The sequence below is a fragment of the Gymnodraco acuticeps genome, unplaced genomic scaffold, assembly GCF_902827175.1.
Source record: "Gymnodraco acuticeps unplaced genomic scaffold, fGymAcu1.1, whole genome shotgun sequence".
Classification (NCBI taxonomy): Eukaryota; Metazoa; Chordata; class Actinopteri; order Perciformes; family Bathydraconidae; genus Gymnodraco; species Gymnodraco acuticeps.
Window position 1 is genome coordinate 2,043 of NW_022990389.1, and position 19,232 is coordinate 21,274.

The following is a 19,232-nucleotide window of genomic DNA, read 5'->3' on the forward strand; positions in this document are numbered from 1 at the left end:
ATCTTTCTGTGTGTGTGTGTGTGTGTGTGTGTGTGTGTGTGTGTGTGTGTGTGTGTGTGTGTGTGTGTGTGTGTGTGTGTGTGTGTGTGTGTGTGGTGTGTGTGTGTGTGGGTGGGTGGGTGTGTGTTGCATCATAGCCTAGGCCTGCTGATGCTAATGGGTTCCTTTATTACAGACCTTCCACTCTGCTGTCTTTTAGCCACCTTACTGCCAGTGTGTGTGTGTGTGTGTGTGTGTGTGTGTGTGTGTGTGTGTGTGTGTGTGTGTGTGTGTGTGTGTGTGTGTGTGTGTGTGTCCTGCCAGCAGCATGGGAGACTGCTCACTAGCCTTGTTGGTGTTGGAGGCCTCTGTTGTGTTCCACTGCATTTCATTTATTTTCCTCCTTTCCCCCCTCCCCTGTTGTGCCTTGCATTGCATCTTCTGGTTAACCCAGATCTGATGCTGTCTAGTTTTATCTACAGGTCATGGCCATACTATATTACTTGACAAACAGAAATGTGTGCTCTGTCTCCTGATAACATGCTCTTTTTAAAAGACTGAATATTTGCAGATGCAATGGAAATGCAGTCATATGAGAGACCATAACATAATACCTTTCCCATGAACTCATACTGTCGGTGCTCACACATGCTTTGATGTCATTGCAGGCTCCAGGTTTAGTTCCTTTGGCCAAGAGGAGAGAGGATGAGGTGATGTTGGGGAGTGCCCCCCCCCCCCGAACTACCCCCCAACCAGGCCTCTGACTACGCCAGCAGCCCTGTCAAAACTAAAACAGTGACAGGTAGGTTTACCACCCGTAAGCTGTGCCATGGGTGTGCTGTTCAAGATATTGCTCTGACATTGGTCTTAATACAATAGCGTTACACTAACTCTGATGAAGTGCATCAAAGAGGTTTACACACATAAAGGGAACAGATCCTCTGTCTGTGTGATGTAAGTAAGAATTAGTATACAAATGGAAATGGCAAAGACATTTACTTTTCCCTTGCTATTTGGAATAACTACCACTGTTTCTATGTTTGAGGATATGGTCTGCCAAAAGTGGAATAACAACATTTCACAACATCTTCTTTCTATGCAATAAATCATGTTTTTATTATTATTACATAACACACGACAGCTCGCTGACACCTGAGTGAACCCGTTTCTCAGAGGACATCACATATTCTGTTTTCCTCTGCTGCAAGTAGAACTGTGAGCTCTGGATGCCCAGAATAGATGAGTGGCTTGGCTGTGCGGAGCCTGCCTCCATGCCAGTTTTCCGCTTTCTAGGGCCCCCCTGTTCAGAACAAACACGTTAAGGGCACACACACTACTTCACAGAATACATGTTCATATCAGGACGCATATACATTTAGACACAATCATACCGGCAAGCAGGGTTATACATATACTGTACATATACACACTTGCTCACAGACATTCTCCCACACTAATGTAGCATTGCTGTGGTCCTTCCTTTGAATTCACTAGAACTCCTATTTTTCTTAGTAGGAACTCTGAACCCTTTGACTGAAGATGGACGGAAAGGAAAAACAAAGCGAAGGAGGAGGAATTGATTGAGGATAGATATCAGTTCAGGATCTCGTCACAGATTTAGATTTTTGCTTTAGTGTGAGATGAACAAAGAACAAACTAACAGTATCCATAAGCTTTTGAAGTATCGTTGATGTGTGCAGGACAGGTGAAAGACAAATATGGCTACTGACAATTTATCTCCTGCATCAATGGAGTACACACATTTTTTTTTATTGGTGTGATGAATCTGTTTAGTGGACCTCAGGGAGAGTTATGTGAACGAATACCAAGCAAACACACACACACACTGTACACATGTATTATTCCACTCCCGTCTATGAGGATGGCTGGAGCAGCCAGTCTGTTAAGGAGCTGTCCTTGACACAACACAGAGCTTTACTGACTGCAGAAATGGTTTTCATTTAATGCTCACGTGTATTTATGTGCCTAATAGCCCAGCCCTTCCCTATCGTGTCCCCCTATAGATATTTAATTAATGTGATCTAATGGAACTTATTGGCTAGCTTTTTGTAACTGAATTAGTTTCAAGTAAAAATAAGAATGAAATATGGTCTTCCCAGCCTCTACTGTTTGACTCTCGCAGTGTTTAGGCTCCAGGTCTTCTCCACACATTTAAACAACATTTGAAACCTTATTTGCCAAAGCATCGCAGTGAACAGTCAGGGGAAATAAGCAAGTGGTTGTTTTTTCTTTCTCTTTTGTCCATGAGAAATGTGTTCCCAGCAGCAGTAATGAATCCCTGTTTTGGGTGAAGTCATCCTGTAGCTGTAAATAACATTTTGCGTCTATGACGTCCCCCCCCCCCCCTGTCAAGTGTTTTGAAATGCTCCTTTGACATTTCAGAGTCTAAGAAAGGCCATTAGGGATCCATCCCTGCTTGCTTTACAAGCTCACAGCTGAAAGGTTGTGCCGCCTCTTCCTCCTGGTTTCCCCTATGTTCCTTGTTTCATTCAAAATCTGCACTAATGTCTTTTCCATAGCGCAGCATCTTTGCTTATTCACATCTCTACAGTATATTCTCTCTCATGAGGGGTCTTCAGTAAGCATTCACGTTGGCTCCAACACTAAACACATAGCTGAATCAGGCTGCAGCTTCTCAGCAGCACTCAACTTACAGTGACTGCTCCTCTGCCTCCAAACTTCTTTGTAAAGCGGCCTATCTGTGTGGGTAGCTGTCTGTTTGTCTTTCCACGTTGAGCTTTTTTTTTATCCCATGGTGTTTTTTCTCTCTTAGTCATGCTCTCCGCAGTGTTGTCTCTGTCTAACGAATAGGTGTTTGTAGATGACTGAAAAAGTCCTTTTTCTGATCGGAATATTTATCCGAAGTGGTTAGTAACTATGTTCTGATGAAATCTAACCCTCAGTGCCCCCACTCCAAGGCTTTTTGTTGGAATTCCACTTGCAGTTGAATGACCAGCGTCTCTGGAAATTGCTGCAATGTTACAGGAGTAGATCTAATGAAAAGTTACACATTGTTTCCGCGAGCAATCAGAAAAGAAAAAAGGGCAGATGCATGCAGCCCTTTTGGTTTTAATCATGGTGAAACAATAAGCCTCCCTGCAGTCAGATCATCACTGAGGCTCAACAACACTACAGAGGAGGACTTGCAGCACAGCAAGTATTGTATTTCCTTCCACACCACCTTGTTACATAACAATACATCCTTCCTGCAATTAACAATTGTGTTACTTTGTATCTGAAGATGTCTTCACCCTTCCAATGGGCCAATAATGAAGAAAGTTATCATCTCTTTTGGTTTTGGGTTGTGGTGATAATTCAAACACTTCTATAAATTCATACAAATCCTGTTCCACCTCCATGTTAATTCTTCATATTCCCGAGGCTTTGCTTGTCACAGTGCGATAATACTCAATACAGAGAAACCTGATATCTGGAGATATCAGGTTTCTGTGAGCGCCCCCAGTCACCTCGTGAGAAGAGCTGCTGACATCTAACATGTTATGATTGGAATTAGGCGCTCTAAAGATGATTTATGAATTGCTTTTCCATGTGCAGCACATCGTGAATGAGGATCTGGATGTTTAAAGAGGACAGGAGCTCTCTCTGGATTAGCTGTTGTGTTGAACACGGTCAGCCCTTAGATCCACCTCAGTTATTCATGTTTGCCTGTAGTGTTTATACGTTGTTGACTCTCAGCTGGACATACATTACATTACATTTCATTTAGCTGACGCTTTTATCCAAAGCGACTTACAATGACCGATTACAGGGACATTCTCCCTGGAGTAACTAAGGGACTAAGTGCCTTACTCAAGGGCACACTAGTGGTGGTGTTCCTGGCGGGATTTGAACTCACAACCTTCCGAGCCCACCTCACTATCCATTAGACCACCACTATCCCATAAAAACATAAAACGGTCTTCTGCTTTTGTATTGTCTGCAGGTTGCATTTCATCTTTAAAATGATTTATACACAGCTGTGATCTGATGGATTTTTCAGAATCTATTATTAAGTGCTGCATGTTTACCCCTGGACATGTGATCCAGCTGTGTAGCTTAATCAATAGGCAATAATAATTGACTACAGTTGAAGTTGATCTGACTATATTTGAGAAACCATCATTGTGTCATGATGGACCTTAATCCCAGCAGCAATAAAGGAACAAGGTTTTCAAGCTAAATAATAATTGCCCTGAGAATTTAATTAAATGTTTATTTTTTTTGCTAAATCATCATTTGGCATTTTCCTCAAACGCTCCAAAGTGCTTTCTTTTAATTAACATTTCTTCAAATAAATGTCCAGGTTTATTACGTGGCTGATTTAAGTTGCAGGGTTATTTCCGGTATATCATCTGTCAAGCGACTTTTAGGGGGTTGTAATCACTGCAGCTGAAGTTTTATTTTCAGTCTTCAGTCATGTATTTAGATAACCAGATGAGAGATATGCAAGTTGTTTGCCAGTTGGAGTCAACATGTCTTTGAACCGGCCCGATGAATAAAGACGTCAGACTGGCAAACAGCCGCGCTGACTGCCACTGGTGTGTCCCTTCAGCTTCAGGAGACATCACCAGGTTCTCATAGGAACCCTTACACTGGTATTTTGTTGACAATGAATCAACCTTGGGTGTATTACCTAAATACTTAGCCAATGAGTTATTGTAATGTTTGTATTTCGTCAAAGTCCAGGATGCTCTCGTGAAGCTTTCCCTTTTGTCGTTTGTAAAAATCTGCTGATTTTAAATATGCCGCAAATTAAGTATTCTAAACTACTTCATTATCCATCAACAATTATAATCCCAACTGCTAAAATGCTGATGAATCCTTCAAAATAGTGTGTGCATTCTTCCAAAGATTGTTATAGAAAACTTAATATTGCACAATACTGTTCCAACTTTCGCCCTCCTGCCGTGGTCAGAGATGGTCTGCGTCTATCCCCATCATGAACTACAGACGTCAATTAAAACAAATATATAAGTTAACTCTTTGCTATTTCCATAGTGTGGTTGTTTGAAATAGTATTATGAGATGAAATGACTCCCATTAGCTGGTTATATGGAGTATGGATATAGAGCTGTGTTTTGTTCCGCCAGATTATAAATTGGCCAAAGCCGTCTCTTTCTGTGCCTATTGATTATCAAAGTTTTCCACTGGAGCTATTGATTTCCCCATAGAAATTACCTTGGGGAAATACAGAATAAATCATAATCCACATGAAGAAAATCATTTTCAGAGCTTTTAGCAGTTCAAAGCCTCCTCAGAACAATTGCAATAGCTAGATGTCCCTGCTTCCAATTGGCCATTTGAACACATGCCTGGCACTTTTATGATGTAAAGAGAGTGTTATGTTGTTTTGTAACCACACTCAGCCTAGCTACAGTTTCGTCGTAATCAAGGGGGACTTTCCTGCAGGCTTTTGTAAGGTGCCTGTTAATGTGTAGGCAAATGTACAGAGACACACAGAGCCAGTTCATTGCAGATCATTTCCCCAGAAAGCACTGAGGGCAAGGTGATATCATACCGGCTGTGGGGCTGCCCAGCTCTGTCCCAGAACCCATATACACTCAACTCCATTTGGCAACAGAATATTTTACTCTGCCGATTCCTTTCTGGCTTTGGTCAATCCTCATGTTAAGTATATGTATACAGGGAACATGTTGCAGGACACCGCTGCCTCTCAGAACCAACATTGTGACCAAAGCATGTTCCGCATCACATGGTCACATATATTACATTTATTTTTATGTTAAAAAAGTCTGCAATTAAGATTGGCTCTCTTTCACATAAGAAATCTACATTATTTGTGTATAGTTTTGTTTGTTATGATTCTATAAGCTGGACACATACTTTGCATTTGCCCGTTTTTTTGTGTTGTTAATTCAACATTTATATAATTCTATGGCTCTGGTTGGCTTTTATAATGGTAATATTTCTTTATTTTTGTATGGTCTGACTTAATTATCTGCTGGATAAACTAGAGGCTGATGTTTTTGACTAGATTATAAACAAGTCAACACAAGATCATTGAACACACATCAGGGGTTTGTTTGGTTATTGCTTAGTAACATCATCGAAAGTGTGAACAGTGTTTTTGTATGATTATCCTTTACAATAAAGGCAGTGGTACGGCAACTCTAAAAACAAGTTGTTTCTCCTCAGTTTGAGGTTGATTTATGTCTGCCCACACAATTACGCCACAAATTGGTTCTCATAAAACTTGCCTCTAAGTATTTCTTTATTTGTCCCTAATGAATGTTCTTATTGGCAGCAGCCCTGTGTTTCTGATGGAGGGCCTCCCGAGTCCCGAGCTTCTCATTGTTCTCTAACATCTACCAGAGAAATGATCTCACTGGATTTCTTTTTCAATCCTAAAATTAGCCGCTGGCGTTCTGAAAACATACTGCTTTCACTTCGAACCCCGCTGATCAGACTGTGCTTCTCTAAGGTTGGAACGATAACTGTTGTCTTAGTTCCTGTCTGCTAATGGTCTGGGTGATAGGATTAGATGTCATTTAGCTGTTTACTGTGAGGACCAGAAAGTGCATTATTCCTATTGTCAATATGAAAGGTAAAAGACAATATCTGGAGTTAGTCAAGAATGTGGGCCTCATAAGAACGTCTGTCTGATGGCGTGCCAGTAAAAAGATTTTGAACAGGAAAGAATGTCCACGTTCCATGCATTTGAGACACACTGTATATATTGTGGAAAGCCATAATTCAATGTATTTGAAGGAAGAAAGAGCAGAACAAAACTAATAAATACATGCGTATACACATCTATAAAATAAAGAGAGAGAACTGATGGGAAGACTTAATGCAGAACTACACAGTCATACATTACTATAATCCAAGCCAAAGTAGCCTGATGGAAGTCAGACAGGTTTTTATTGGCTGCTCTGCACGCTGCAGAAGGGGATAATATTTTTATTGTGGAGTTATTTATGTAGTTTAATTTTTCTAGTAAAGTCAATAATTTATCAAGGTAATGATGGTTGGAGAAGGGAAAGAAAACAAGAATAAATAATGAGATAGAGGCCCCCCCTGGGAAACATTGTGGTAGTCAGTAGGGGACTCTACTTGCTGATATGTCTCTGGCCCCTGAACACTGAGGCGCCCAAACTCAGAACTCCTGGGCTCTCAGGGGAAAACATTTGTCCTTATGCATCCTTCTCTGCTTTCATGAATGATAAGTGTGCGAGGCCTTGTGGATGTTGGCTGTGGCTCTTGAGGTTGAAGTGAGAGGAACAGAGAAAGGGGGGGGGGGGGGGGTTGAGTTGTGGTTCATCAGATGCAGAGTGGACTAATGTGCATGAGGGGGCTTAGATCAGATGACAGATGAACAGGATGGAATAGGAAACCTCACAAATGGTTCTTGGTGTTACACTAAGAAGACATGTCCTATTGTGTAATAGTTGTTTAATGGTCTGGCTGGCAGAAAATCTCCTTTCTACGTCTTTTGTCAGCTTTCTATTGAGTATAGTTGTTTAAAGAGCCTGTGACACGAGTTTCCCCCATCATCCAAACCCATCAATTTGAGTAGATATTGTCCCCTTGAAACCGTTACTGAACTGATTTTGGATATTTGTACTTTGATAACCATTAATCTGCCCTTCAATGTTGACCATTTTCTGGATCTTCTCGGGGATTCTTCAAGTCCCGCCAAATGATGTGTGACGTCATTGCGGGCACAGCGCTCCAGCTGCACCGTTCAGGATTCCAGCATCTGCATGTAAACGCACGATGGTGCACACAGCAGCAAGCTCAGACAGCGATGACAGTTTAATTTTGAACGTGTCTGAGAGCTCATATGAGGCTGAAGGATCGCTTTATGTTGTATCTGTTAGAAGTTTAGGAATTAGGTGCGTCAATATGGGCGATCATACGGTCATGTAGCCAGTGGTGGAATGGGACTAAAAATCATCCCGGGACTCTCGACCGGCCCACTTCGGTACCGCTAGTAAATTGTCAAGGGGGGATGTGCTAGTGACTTATCCGACCGGCCCACTTCGGTACCGGCCCATCGGGATTCGTCCCGATGGCCAGTCCGCCACTGCACCCAGCCCAGCCCACGTAAACTGTCAACGGGGGGAGCCTCGCTGCGGGGAAACGGTGGACCTAGTGTCCCGATCGGAGTGGGAATAATAATAATAATAATAATCTGTGCATTCTATCCATTAATTTCCCCAACATTGTGGTGAAAAAAAAACACGTTTAATCCATGTTGGTGTACTACAACTACAAAAAGCATCGGTTTGTTTTCTCATCAGGAAATGCAGACCGGCTCAAACAAACGATTTTTAATCATCATCCTCACGATCATTTAATCTATCATATGTTCGCCGAATTGACATGAAAGCACTAATAAATGTAGTTTCATCCACTTGAGTTTACAACTACAAAAATAATCGATTTGTTTTTATATCACATCCGACGGGAGGAAATTCAGTAGCTCTCACTACCGATTTTTAATCCTAATTTAATCATCATCTTCACCACGATCATTTATGTTTATGTTCGCCGAATTGACATGAAAGCACTGACAAATATGAATATACTGTAGTCAACTTCATTACAACGTTATTAACGTGCCTAAACTCAGTAATTCACCATTTCTACGCATGACAACACACGTTGTCCGTGTTTGGCTCTCTCGCCGCACAGTGAAGCGTTCCCGCATTGACGTCACTTCCGGCTTCCCCCAAAACTTCAAAATGAGTCGAAGGAATTTCCCCGCGATGTTCGAAATTATTGATATTTATCGGAACGGTATCGCACCATCTTTTTTAAACTGACGGTTCGAGATGACTAGTAGCCCAATATTTCATTGCACAACAGTTGTTGGGATGCTGTCACAGGCTCTTTAAGGCTGATTTCTGATGGTAAAGTGTGCGTGAGGATTGCCATAGGAAATGTGTGTGGTCCTCTTCTCGCTTCTCTTTTTGTTTGTCTTTGTCACAGAGCTACGAAAGGCACCATCCAAATGCAGTACATAAAGAGGTGATTCAGGTATAAAAATATAAACAAAAGCGATATTTATGCAATCAAAGCTGTTGGGGAAAAAACATAAAGAGCATGCAAGGTAAACAAAGGGAAAGTAGCAAAACAAAATGAGGGACAAACAAGGATGAGACCAGGAATAATGGAGATACAGGAAACATGCTGAAGCACACCGGGGAAGACAATGACGGCAGACAACATTGAAAGCTATTATGATGACAGACTGACAGAGAACACTAGGAGAGACAAACATCCATATCCCATTCATCCATCATTGAGGGAAGAGCTAGGACATATCATCTACAAATATTGCTTACAGCAGCAATTAAGTGTATTGCAATAAGTGGTTGAAACCTGAAACTAAAATGTGAACATGTGTGTATAATGAAACTGAAATAAAAACTGTTAAAAATAATATCAATCAATCAATCAATGTTTATTTATATAGCCCAATATCACAAATGTTACATTTGTCTCAGTGGACTTCACAGTTTGTACAGAATATGACAATACGACACCCTCTGCCCTTAGACCCTCTGCCCTTAGACCCTCACATCGTACAAGGAAAAACTTCCGGAGAAAACCCACAGTTTAAAGGGAAAAATGGGAGAAACCTCAGGGAGAGCAACAGAGGAGGGATCCCTCTCCCAGGACGGACAGATGCAATAGATGCCGTGTGTAAATTGAAAAGATAATACATTTGCAACATAGTAATACAGGATAATGAAACAAAACATCGAATATGATGACCATCTCTGGATGTCTAAATTAAAGTGGACCTATCATGCTGTATTTGAAACATATATTGTAGGGCCATACCTATATAAAACATGTCTGTTTTTTTTTTTTTTCAAAATACCAAACAGATCATGCATTTTAGCCATGCCTCATTTCGCTCTATTTGCTCTTTTCCAGCCCTGTTTTTGCAAGGGCTGATTCTGCTTTTGTGGCAGACAACAGCGCCACTTACAGGCCTGGCATATGTACTACAGCGTCTCCAGCGCTTTCGAGCGGTCTCTCATTCCCCTTATAGGTGGAGAGTTGTCCGTATAGGCGGAGCACCCCTTTTCTGACGTCAGAAAAATTCAAATAATAATCAACTCCGTTGCAGCCCCGTTTTTAGAGATTTGGGTATGGAGGAAAAGAGAGAGGGTTGTGTTTCTGACACTTGGTGAGTTCCCTGACACACCGGGGACACATATTCATGTATAAAAGACATACAAAAGTGCATTTTGCATGAGGTCCCCTTTAAAGTGTATTTAGCTGACGCTTTTTCAGGGAATTACAAACACTTCAATACCTTATTCATGCCTACGGGAGCAGTTTGGGGTTACGTTTCTGGTACGTTTCTGACTGCAGAGGCTGGGATGGACCTGATTGGTAGATGCCTATTCAGCCCGTGCCACAGAGGTGCTTCCTATCCATAGCTGGCAGAAGGAGATAACATGCAGTGTGTTTATGGTTCCAGTGTGTGTAGGAATGGGCAAGATAACTCTATAACTGCAGTCCTCTTGCCATTCCTCACCTGTTCAGTCCGCCTGGCCTCACCACCACTGTTTCCATGGTTGCTTCATTAACCCCATAACAAATGGAGTTACGTAAATATTTAAATAAACACCTACTATCATCAAAAACAAATAGGCGAGCCCCATTCCTGCCTCTACTCGCAGCTGTAACAGAATATACAACACTTCAACTCACTGTAAACCATGTGTAAAAGGAACATACCAAAAAGATAGCAGGCAGCATGGAGAAATGCAGAAATCCCTCCATCAGTCTGTTTTATGGTTGTCTTGCTTAAGCGCTTGGGAAGGACATAGATAGATACAGAGTAGAGAGTAGATACAGAGTAGAGAGTAGATACAGAGTAGAGAGTATATACAGAGTAAATACAGAGTAGATACAGAGTAGATACAGAGTAGAGAGTAGATACAGAGTAGATGCAGAGTAGATAGAGAGTAGAGAGTAGATACAGAGTAGATACAGAGTAGAGAGTAGATACAGAGTAGATACAGATTACAGAGTAGAGGGTAGATACAGAGTAGATACAGAGTAGATACAGAGTAGAGAGTAGATACAGAGTAGATACAGAGTAGAGAGTAGATACAGAGTAGAGAGTAGATACAGAGTAGATACAGATTACAGAGTAGAGGGTAGATACAGAGTAGATACAGAGTACAGAGTAGAGAGTAGATACAGAGTAGAGAGTAGATACAGAGTAGATACAGTGTAGAGAGTCGATACAGAGTACATAGTAGATACAGAGTAGAGAGTAGATACAGAGTAGAGAGTAGATACAGAGTAGAGAGTAGATACAGAGTAGAGAGTAGATACAGAGTACAGAGTAGATACAGAGTAGTTACAGAGTAGATACAGAGTAGAGAGTAGATACAGAGTAGAGAGTAGATACAGAGTACAGAGTAGATACAGAGTAGAGAGTAGATACAGAGTAGAAACAGAGTACAGAGTAGATACAGAGTAGAGAGTAGATACAGAGTAGATACAGAGTAGAGAGTATATACAGAGTAAATACAGAGTAGATACAGAGTAGATACAGAGTAGAGAGTAGATACAGAGTAGATGCAGAGTAGGTAGAGAGTAGATACAGAGTAGAGAGTAGATACAGAGTAGATACAGAGTAGTTGCAGAGTAGATACAGAGTAGAGAGTAGATACAGAGTACAGAGTAGATACAGAGTAGAGAGTAGATACAGAGTAGAAACAGAGTACAGAGTAGATACAGAGTAGAGAGTATATACAGAGTAAATACAGAGTAGATACAGAGTAGATACAGAGTAGAGAGTAGATACAGAGTAGAGAGTAGATACAGAGTAGATACAGAGTAGAGAGTAGATACAGAGTAGAGAGTAGAGAGTAGATACAGAGTGGAGAGTAGATACAGAGTAGATACAGAGTAGAGAGTAGATACAGAGTAGAGAGTATATACAGAGTAAATACAGAGTAGATACAGAGTAGAGAGTAGATACAGAGTAGATGCAGAGTAGATAGAGAGTAGAGAGTAGATACAGAGTAGAGAGTAGATACAGAGTAGATACAGAGTAGAGAGTAGATACAGAGTAGAGAGTAGATACAGAGTAGATACAGAGTAGATACAGATGACAGAGTAGAGGGTAGATACAGAGTAGATACAGAGTACAGAGTAGAGAGTAGATACAGAGTAGAGAGTAGATACAGAGTAGATACAGTGTAGAGAGTCGATACAGAGTACATAGTAGATACAGAGTAGAGAGTAGATACAGAGTAGAGAGTAGATACAGAGTAGAGAGTAGATACAGAGTAGATACAGAGTAGCTACAGAGTAGATACAGAGTAGAGAGTAGATACAGAGTGGAGAGTATATACAGAGTAGATACAGAGTAGATACAGAGTAGAGAGTAGATACAGAGTAGAGAGTAGATACAGAGTAGATACAGAGTAGAGAGTAGATACAGAGTAGAGCGTAGATACAGAGTACAAAGTAGATACAAAGTACAGAGTAGATACAGAGTAGAGAGTAGATAGAGAGTAGATGCAGAGTAGATACAGAGTAGATACAGAGTACAGAGTAGATACAGAGTGGAGAGTATATACAGAGTAGATACAGAGTAGAGAGTAGATACAGAGTAGAGAGTAGATACAGAGTAGATGCAGAGTAGATACAGAGTACAGAGTAGATACAGAGTGGAGAGTATATACAGAGTAGATACAGAGTAGAGAGTAGATACAGAGTAGAGAGTAGATACAGAGTAGATACAGAGTAGAGAGTAGATACAGAGTAGAGCGTAGATACAGAGTAGAGAGTAGATACAGAGTAGATACAGAGTAGAGAGTAGATACAGAGTAGAGAGTAGATACAGAGTAGAGAGTAGATACAGAGTAGAGAGTAGATACAGAGTAGATACAGAGTACAGAGTAGATACAAAGTACAGAGTAGATACAGAGTAGAGAGTAGATAGAGAGTAGATACATAGTAGATGCAGAGTACAGAGTAGATACAGAGTAGAGAGTAGATACAGAGTAGATACATAGTAGATGCAGAGTACAGAGTAGATACAGAGTAGAGAGTAGATACAGAGTAGAGAGTAGATACAGAGTAGATACAGAGTAGAGAGTAGATACAGAGTAGATAGTAGATACAGAGTAGATAAAGAGTAGAGAGTAGATACAGAGTAGAGAGTAGATACATAGTAGATACAGAGTAGAGAGTAGATACAGAGTAGATACAGAGTAGATACAGAGTACAGAGTAGATACAGAGTAGAGAGTAGATAGAGAGTAGATACAGAGTAGATACAGAGTAGATAGTAGATACAGAGTACACAGTAGATAGAGAGTAGATACAGAGTAGAGAGTAGATACAGAGTACAGAGTAGATACAGAGTAGATACAGAGTACAGAGTAGATACAGAGTAGATAGTAGATATAGAGTAGAGAGTAGATAGAGAGTAGAGAGTAGATACAGAGTAGATACAGAGTACAGAGTAGATACAGAGTAGAGAGTAGATAGAGAGTAGATACAGAGTAGATAGTAGATACAGAGTACACAGTAGATAGAGAGTAGATACAGAGTAGAGAGTAGATACAGAGTACAGAGTAGATACAGAGTAGATACAGAGTACAGAGTAGAGTGTAGAGAGTAGAGAGTAGAGAGTAGAGAGTAGAGAGTAGAGAGTAGAGAGTAGAGAGTAGAGAGTAGAGAGTAGAGAGTAGAGAGTAGAGAGTAGAGAGTAGAGAGTAGAGAGTAGAGAGTAGAGAGTAGATACAGAGTAGATACAGAGTAGAGAGTAGATACAGAGTAGAGAGTAGATACAGAGTACAGAGTAGATACAGAGTACAGAGTCGATAGAGAGTAGAGAGTAGATACAGAGTAGAGAGTAGATACCGAGTAGAGAGTAGATACAGAGTAGAGAGTAGATGCAGAGTAGAGCATTTTTTGTTTGTGAGTGTCCACTCGTTTTACAGCAGTGTTATTCTATCTCTGCGGGACCAGGGCATCTCACTTGCGTACACTGAGAGAGAAAGAGGGAGGGATGGGAGAGTGAGAACAAACAGAGTAGGAAAGGAGAGGGTGTATGGATAGAGTTTGGCCAATACCCTCATAGTCTAAGAGCCTAACAGAGGGTGAACATGAGGACATGGCTGAGATGGCACGAGACAGGGGGAATAACCCCACTTTGAGAGGACTCTCAGGACTTGTTAGGCCTGGGCAGGTTTAAGAGCTTTGGGCGCTCCTGTCATATTTCTCTTTCATTTGAGTTTAGACCTCTTGTGTTCTCTCTGTCTTTCTCATTCTCTGTCCCTGCCTGTCTCTACTTTTCTCAATCCCCTCCCTGCAGAAATGGCAGGCGCCAAGTCACTATAACAAGATATGGCAGTTTCATTCCAAATAATGACCCCAGGATTAACAAACAGAGTCCTGGAATGGTATTTAAAACAAATCGGAGAGCAGGCTGGCTTTGCATTGTTACTGCCTATGCTGTACTTTAACACACTTTCTGATTGGCCTAACAGACTCTCTCCTGGGAAGGACATTCACAGTCTTGCCTTCTCCTAGAGCAGTGGTTCCCAACCTGGGGGGCGTGCCCAAGATCGCAGGGGGTGCGCCAGGCCTCAGATGATTTGAGGCCAAATATCATATTTAGACTTTTTAAAAGATTTTTGCCTTAAGGTCTCTAGGATTAGGGCAATAACCGGTTGTTAGATGAAAACTGCAGCAAGTATACCAACGTTGAGGCCTGGCCACTAAGTAAAAACATCAAAAATATTGATGGGTTCCTCTAGAACACGACTTGATTTGAATATGGTATACATTTGAATGAAAGGTAGAAGAAGGTTAGTGTAAAAAGTTGAATTTAATGGTAATTGCTGCAATTGTTGGCTGAAATTCAGGGTCTGCTGATGTTGGTCTGCCAAAAAGAATTATAACCACATGTATTATACTCACTGCATGTTGTGCATTATACAATTAGTTCTACAGCTTTATGTGAGTTCATAGTGCATGTAGCACGCTGCATACCTACTCATATAAGCATATTCACACACACAGCAAAACAGTCTCCAACTTCTAGTCATGAAGGGTTCACTCACACACACTAACAATATTATGGTGTGTAATAGCAACCCAGTCACACAAAAAAATGTGTCCACAGGGCAAAACGTAGTATGTTAACAAAAATAAACTCTGAAATTGTGACATACGTCTTTCCCCCTATTGATTATTATTGACCAGCATCCATGGCAAGTTATCGTCAACTCTCATGGCGTGAAAACAGTATTTCTGGTCTCTGAGTTTTCACAGTAACCAAGGTGGTTGCTAGGGCTCTCGCTGCATACATCAGGAAGTAAGTATTGTCCTTCCTGTCAAATGATTTCACAGTGATATCTGCTCTACTCATCAACTAAAAAACACCAGTTTTTCCTTGTTAATTACACAACATTGATTGGTTTAAATTGGTTGAAACTACACTACACATAATCCCCAGCTATCGTTGTGAAGACACCGCCAGTCCTCTTTGCTTGACAAACCTCAGAATTAGTCAACAAGCGAGGTGATTGTTTTAGTGGCGGTGCACCTCGGGAGTTGTAGTTTACACAATAAGAAAAACAAAATGTTTTAAAAAAAAAAAAATCATACTTTATTCCGCGTGTGCTTGCTTTTCTCTTTGAAAGTCATGACATAAATGCATTTAAAAAAATGGTTCGGCTATATTAAATATTACACATCTGCCGTAGTTCTTTATTTATAGAGCCCTGATTAGAAGACTTTTGGACAAACTGGAAGAACTCCCACAGCGAAACTGAATACATGACGTGGATCATAAATATATCAGCAATTAAACAACATCTTTCATTTCTCTTCACACAATACGTCTCCTTGCAGTATCAATACTAATTCAGCTGACTTTCATATTGAGTCAGCCGAAGATGTATTACCTGCTCCACCACCAGGCCCCCCCCTCCCTCACAGCCCTGCTCCATCACCAGGCCCCTCCCTGCTTCACAGACCTGCTCCACCACCAGGCCCCTCCCTGCTTCACAGACCTGCTCCACCACCAGGCCCCTCCCTCCCTCACAGCCTTGCTCCATCACCAGGCCCCTCCCTGCTTCACAGACCTGCTCCATCACCAGGCCCCTCCCTGCTTCACAGACCTGCTCCACCACCAGGCCCCTCCCTGCTTCACAGACCTGCTCCACCACCAGGCCCCTCCCTGCTTCACAGACCTGCTCCACCACCAGGCCCCCTCCCTGCTTCACAGACCTGCTCCACCACCAGGCCCCTCCCTGCTTCACAGACCTGCTCCACCACCAGGCCCCTCCCTGCTTCACAGACCTGCTCCACCACCAGGCCCCTCCCTGCTTCACAGACCTGCTCCACCACCAGGCCCCTCCCTGCTTCACAGACCTGCTCTACCACCAGGCCCCTCCCTGCTTCACAGACCTGCTCCACCACCAGGCCCATCCCTGCTTCACAGACCTGCTCCACCACCAGGCCCCTCCCTGCTTCACAGACCTGCTCCACCACCAGGCCCCCTCCCTGCTTCACAGACCTGCTCCACCACCAGGCCCCCTCCCTGCTTCACAGACCTGCTCCACCACCAGGCCCCTCCCTGCTTCACAGACCTGCTCCACCACCAGGCCCCTCCCTGCTTCACAGACCTGCTCCACCACCAGGCCCCTCCCCTGCTTCACAGACCTGCTCCATCACCATGTCACAATTTGAGAGGGTTTTTACTACGTTTTGCCCTGTGGACCAACATAGCTCTTTTTGTGGCACTGGGTTGGCAATTGATTATTTTTGTGAATTGGAGGGACATGGCACAATAGTGTGTGAGCAGTATTGATGTCTCTGATGGTCAGAACGTAGGTCATTGTCTACATTAAGATTTCATCAAGGATGATTAGTGAGGGTTTGAACTGACGATAGAGAGCAGCCTCAGCTCTGTAAGGATGTAAGGATCCACTACACAGCTGCAGCGGTTAATACAGCACTCTCGGCAGACTAGTCAACCAAAGACATGAAGCCATGAAACCCAGTCTGCCCTGTCCATTTTCAGTGACGGCGGACATTAAGTAAAGTATACGCACATTTGAATTGGTTTTGTGCAAGACTCACTGAAACAATGTAGCTGACAAATAAGAATGAGAGAGAAGGCATATTGGAAAATGTGGGTAATCAAATGTTTAAAATGTACAGTATGGGCAAATAATGTGCTTAGTACGTAATGATGCAACACTGATTGCATCGTGACCTATTTGGTCCATTTCATAGTCCCTGAATGCCACGGGCACCTGGATGTTGAGTGTGAGAAAGTACTAAGAGATGCCAGACAAAATTATACACACACACACACACACACACACACACACACACACACACACACACACACACACACACACACACACGCACTCTCCTACCCACAAGATGAAGGCAGGTTTGCTACGGCAAGAACAAACAAGGGGAACAACTAACCATCCTTTTTGTCCATTGCACCGGCAACACACTCGTTGCCATGACTACCCATGTGGCTGTTTTAGTGATATTTAGGAGCCTGGTGTCTGAGAAGGCACGCCGGTGCTATGACCTCACCACTGCTTCATGACAACTGTGGGATAGAGCTGCTGAGCAAGGCAGACCTTAAAATCATGGAATATGTCTCGATGTGACGCCCTGATGGCTTCAACACACACAGACCTCAGGCTAACCTGTGTGTTCTGCCTCATTCCACCCTTCTCTTACCCTCCTTTATCTCTGTGTCTCTTACCCTCCTTTATCTCTGTGTCTCTTACCCTCCTTTATCTCTGTGTCTCTTACCCTCCTTTATCTCTGTGTCTCTTACCCTCCTTTATCTCTGTGTCTCTTACCCTCCTTTATCTCTGTGTCTCTTACCCTCCTTTATCTCTGTGTCTCTTACCCTCCTTTATCTCTGTGTCTCTTACCCTCCTTTATCTCTGTGTCTCTTACCGTCCTTTATCTCTGTGTCTCTTACCCTCCTTTATCTCTGTGTCTCTTACCGTCCTTTATCTCTGTGTCTCTTACCCTCCTTTATCTCTGTGTCTCTTACCCTCCTTTATCTCTGTGTCTCTTACCCTCCTTTATCTATGTGTCTCTTACTGTCATTTATCTCTGTGTCTCTTACGCTCCTTTATCTCTTTGTCTCTTACCCTCCTTTATCTCTGTGTCTCTTACCCTCCTTTATCTCTGTGTCTCTTACCCTCCTTTATCTCTGTGTCTCTTACCCTCCTTTATCTCTGTGTCTCTTACCCTCATTTATCTCTGTGTCTCTTACCCTCCTTTACCTCTGTGTCTCTTACCCTCCTTTATCTCTGTGTCTCTTACCCTCCTTTATCTCTGTGTCTCTTACCCTCCTTTATCTCTGTGTCTCTTACCCTCCTTTACCTCTGTGTCTCTTACCCTCCTTTACCTATGTGTCTCTTACCCTCATTTATCTCTGTGTCTCTTACCCTCCTTTATCTCTGTGTCTCTTACCCTCCTTTATCTCTGTGTCTCTTACCCTCCTTTACCTCTGTGTCTCTTACCCTCCTTTACCTATGTGTCTCTTACCCTCATTTATCTCTGTGTCTCTTACCCTCCTTTACCTCTGTGTCTCTTACCCTCCTTTACCTATGTGTCTCTTACCCTCATTTATCTCTGTGTCGCTTACCCTCCTTTACCTCTGTGTCTCTTACCTTCCTTTACCTATGTGTCTCTTACCCTCCTTTACCTATGTGTCTCTTACCTTCCTTTACCTATGTGTCTCTTACCCTCATTTATCTCTGTGTCTCTTACCCTCCTTTATCTCTGTGTCTCTTACCCTCATTTATCTGTGTCTCTTACCCTCCTTTACCTATGTGTCTTTTACCTTCCTTTACCTATGTGTCTCTTACCCTCCTTTACCTATGTGTCTCTTACCCTCATTTATCTCTGTGTCTCTTACCCTCCTTTATCTCTGTGTCTATTACCCTCCTTTACCTATGTGTCTCTTACCCTCATTTATCTCTGTGTCTCTTACCCTCCTTTATCTCTGTGTCTCTTACCCTCCTTTACCTCTGTGTCTCTTACACTCATTTATCTCTGTGTCTCTTACCCTCCTTTACCTATGTGTCTCTTACCCTCCTTTATCTCTGTGTCTCTTACCCTCCTTTACCTCTGTGTCTCTTACCCTCCTTTCTGTGTCTTCTTCTCTGTTGAGCACTGAAGGGCCTTTTTGTCCTAGTTTAACGGCTAATTGAGCGGTTGTTA

At 42.3% G+C, this 19,232-nt stretch overlaps 1 protein-coding gene across 1 annotated transcript in view; it reads left to right on the plus strand.

Annotated features, from left to right (window-relative positions):
• Positions 1 to 647: 647 nt before the first annotated feature.
• Positions 648 to 19,232, plus strand: part of LOC117551548 (vacuolar protein sorting-associated protein 13B) — a gene marked incomplete at its 5' end in the record, with an annotated part of 227,326 nt that continues 208,741 nt past the window's right edge. The window contains 2 exon segments of the mRNA XM_034224450.1: positions 648 to 731; positions 733 to 781. Of these exon segments, the coding sequence (XP_034080341.1) occupies positions 648 to 731; positions 733 to 781 (133 nt within the window).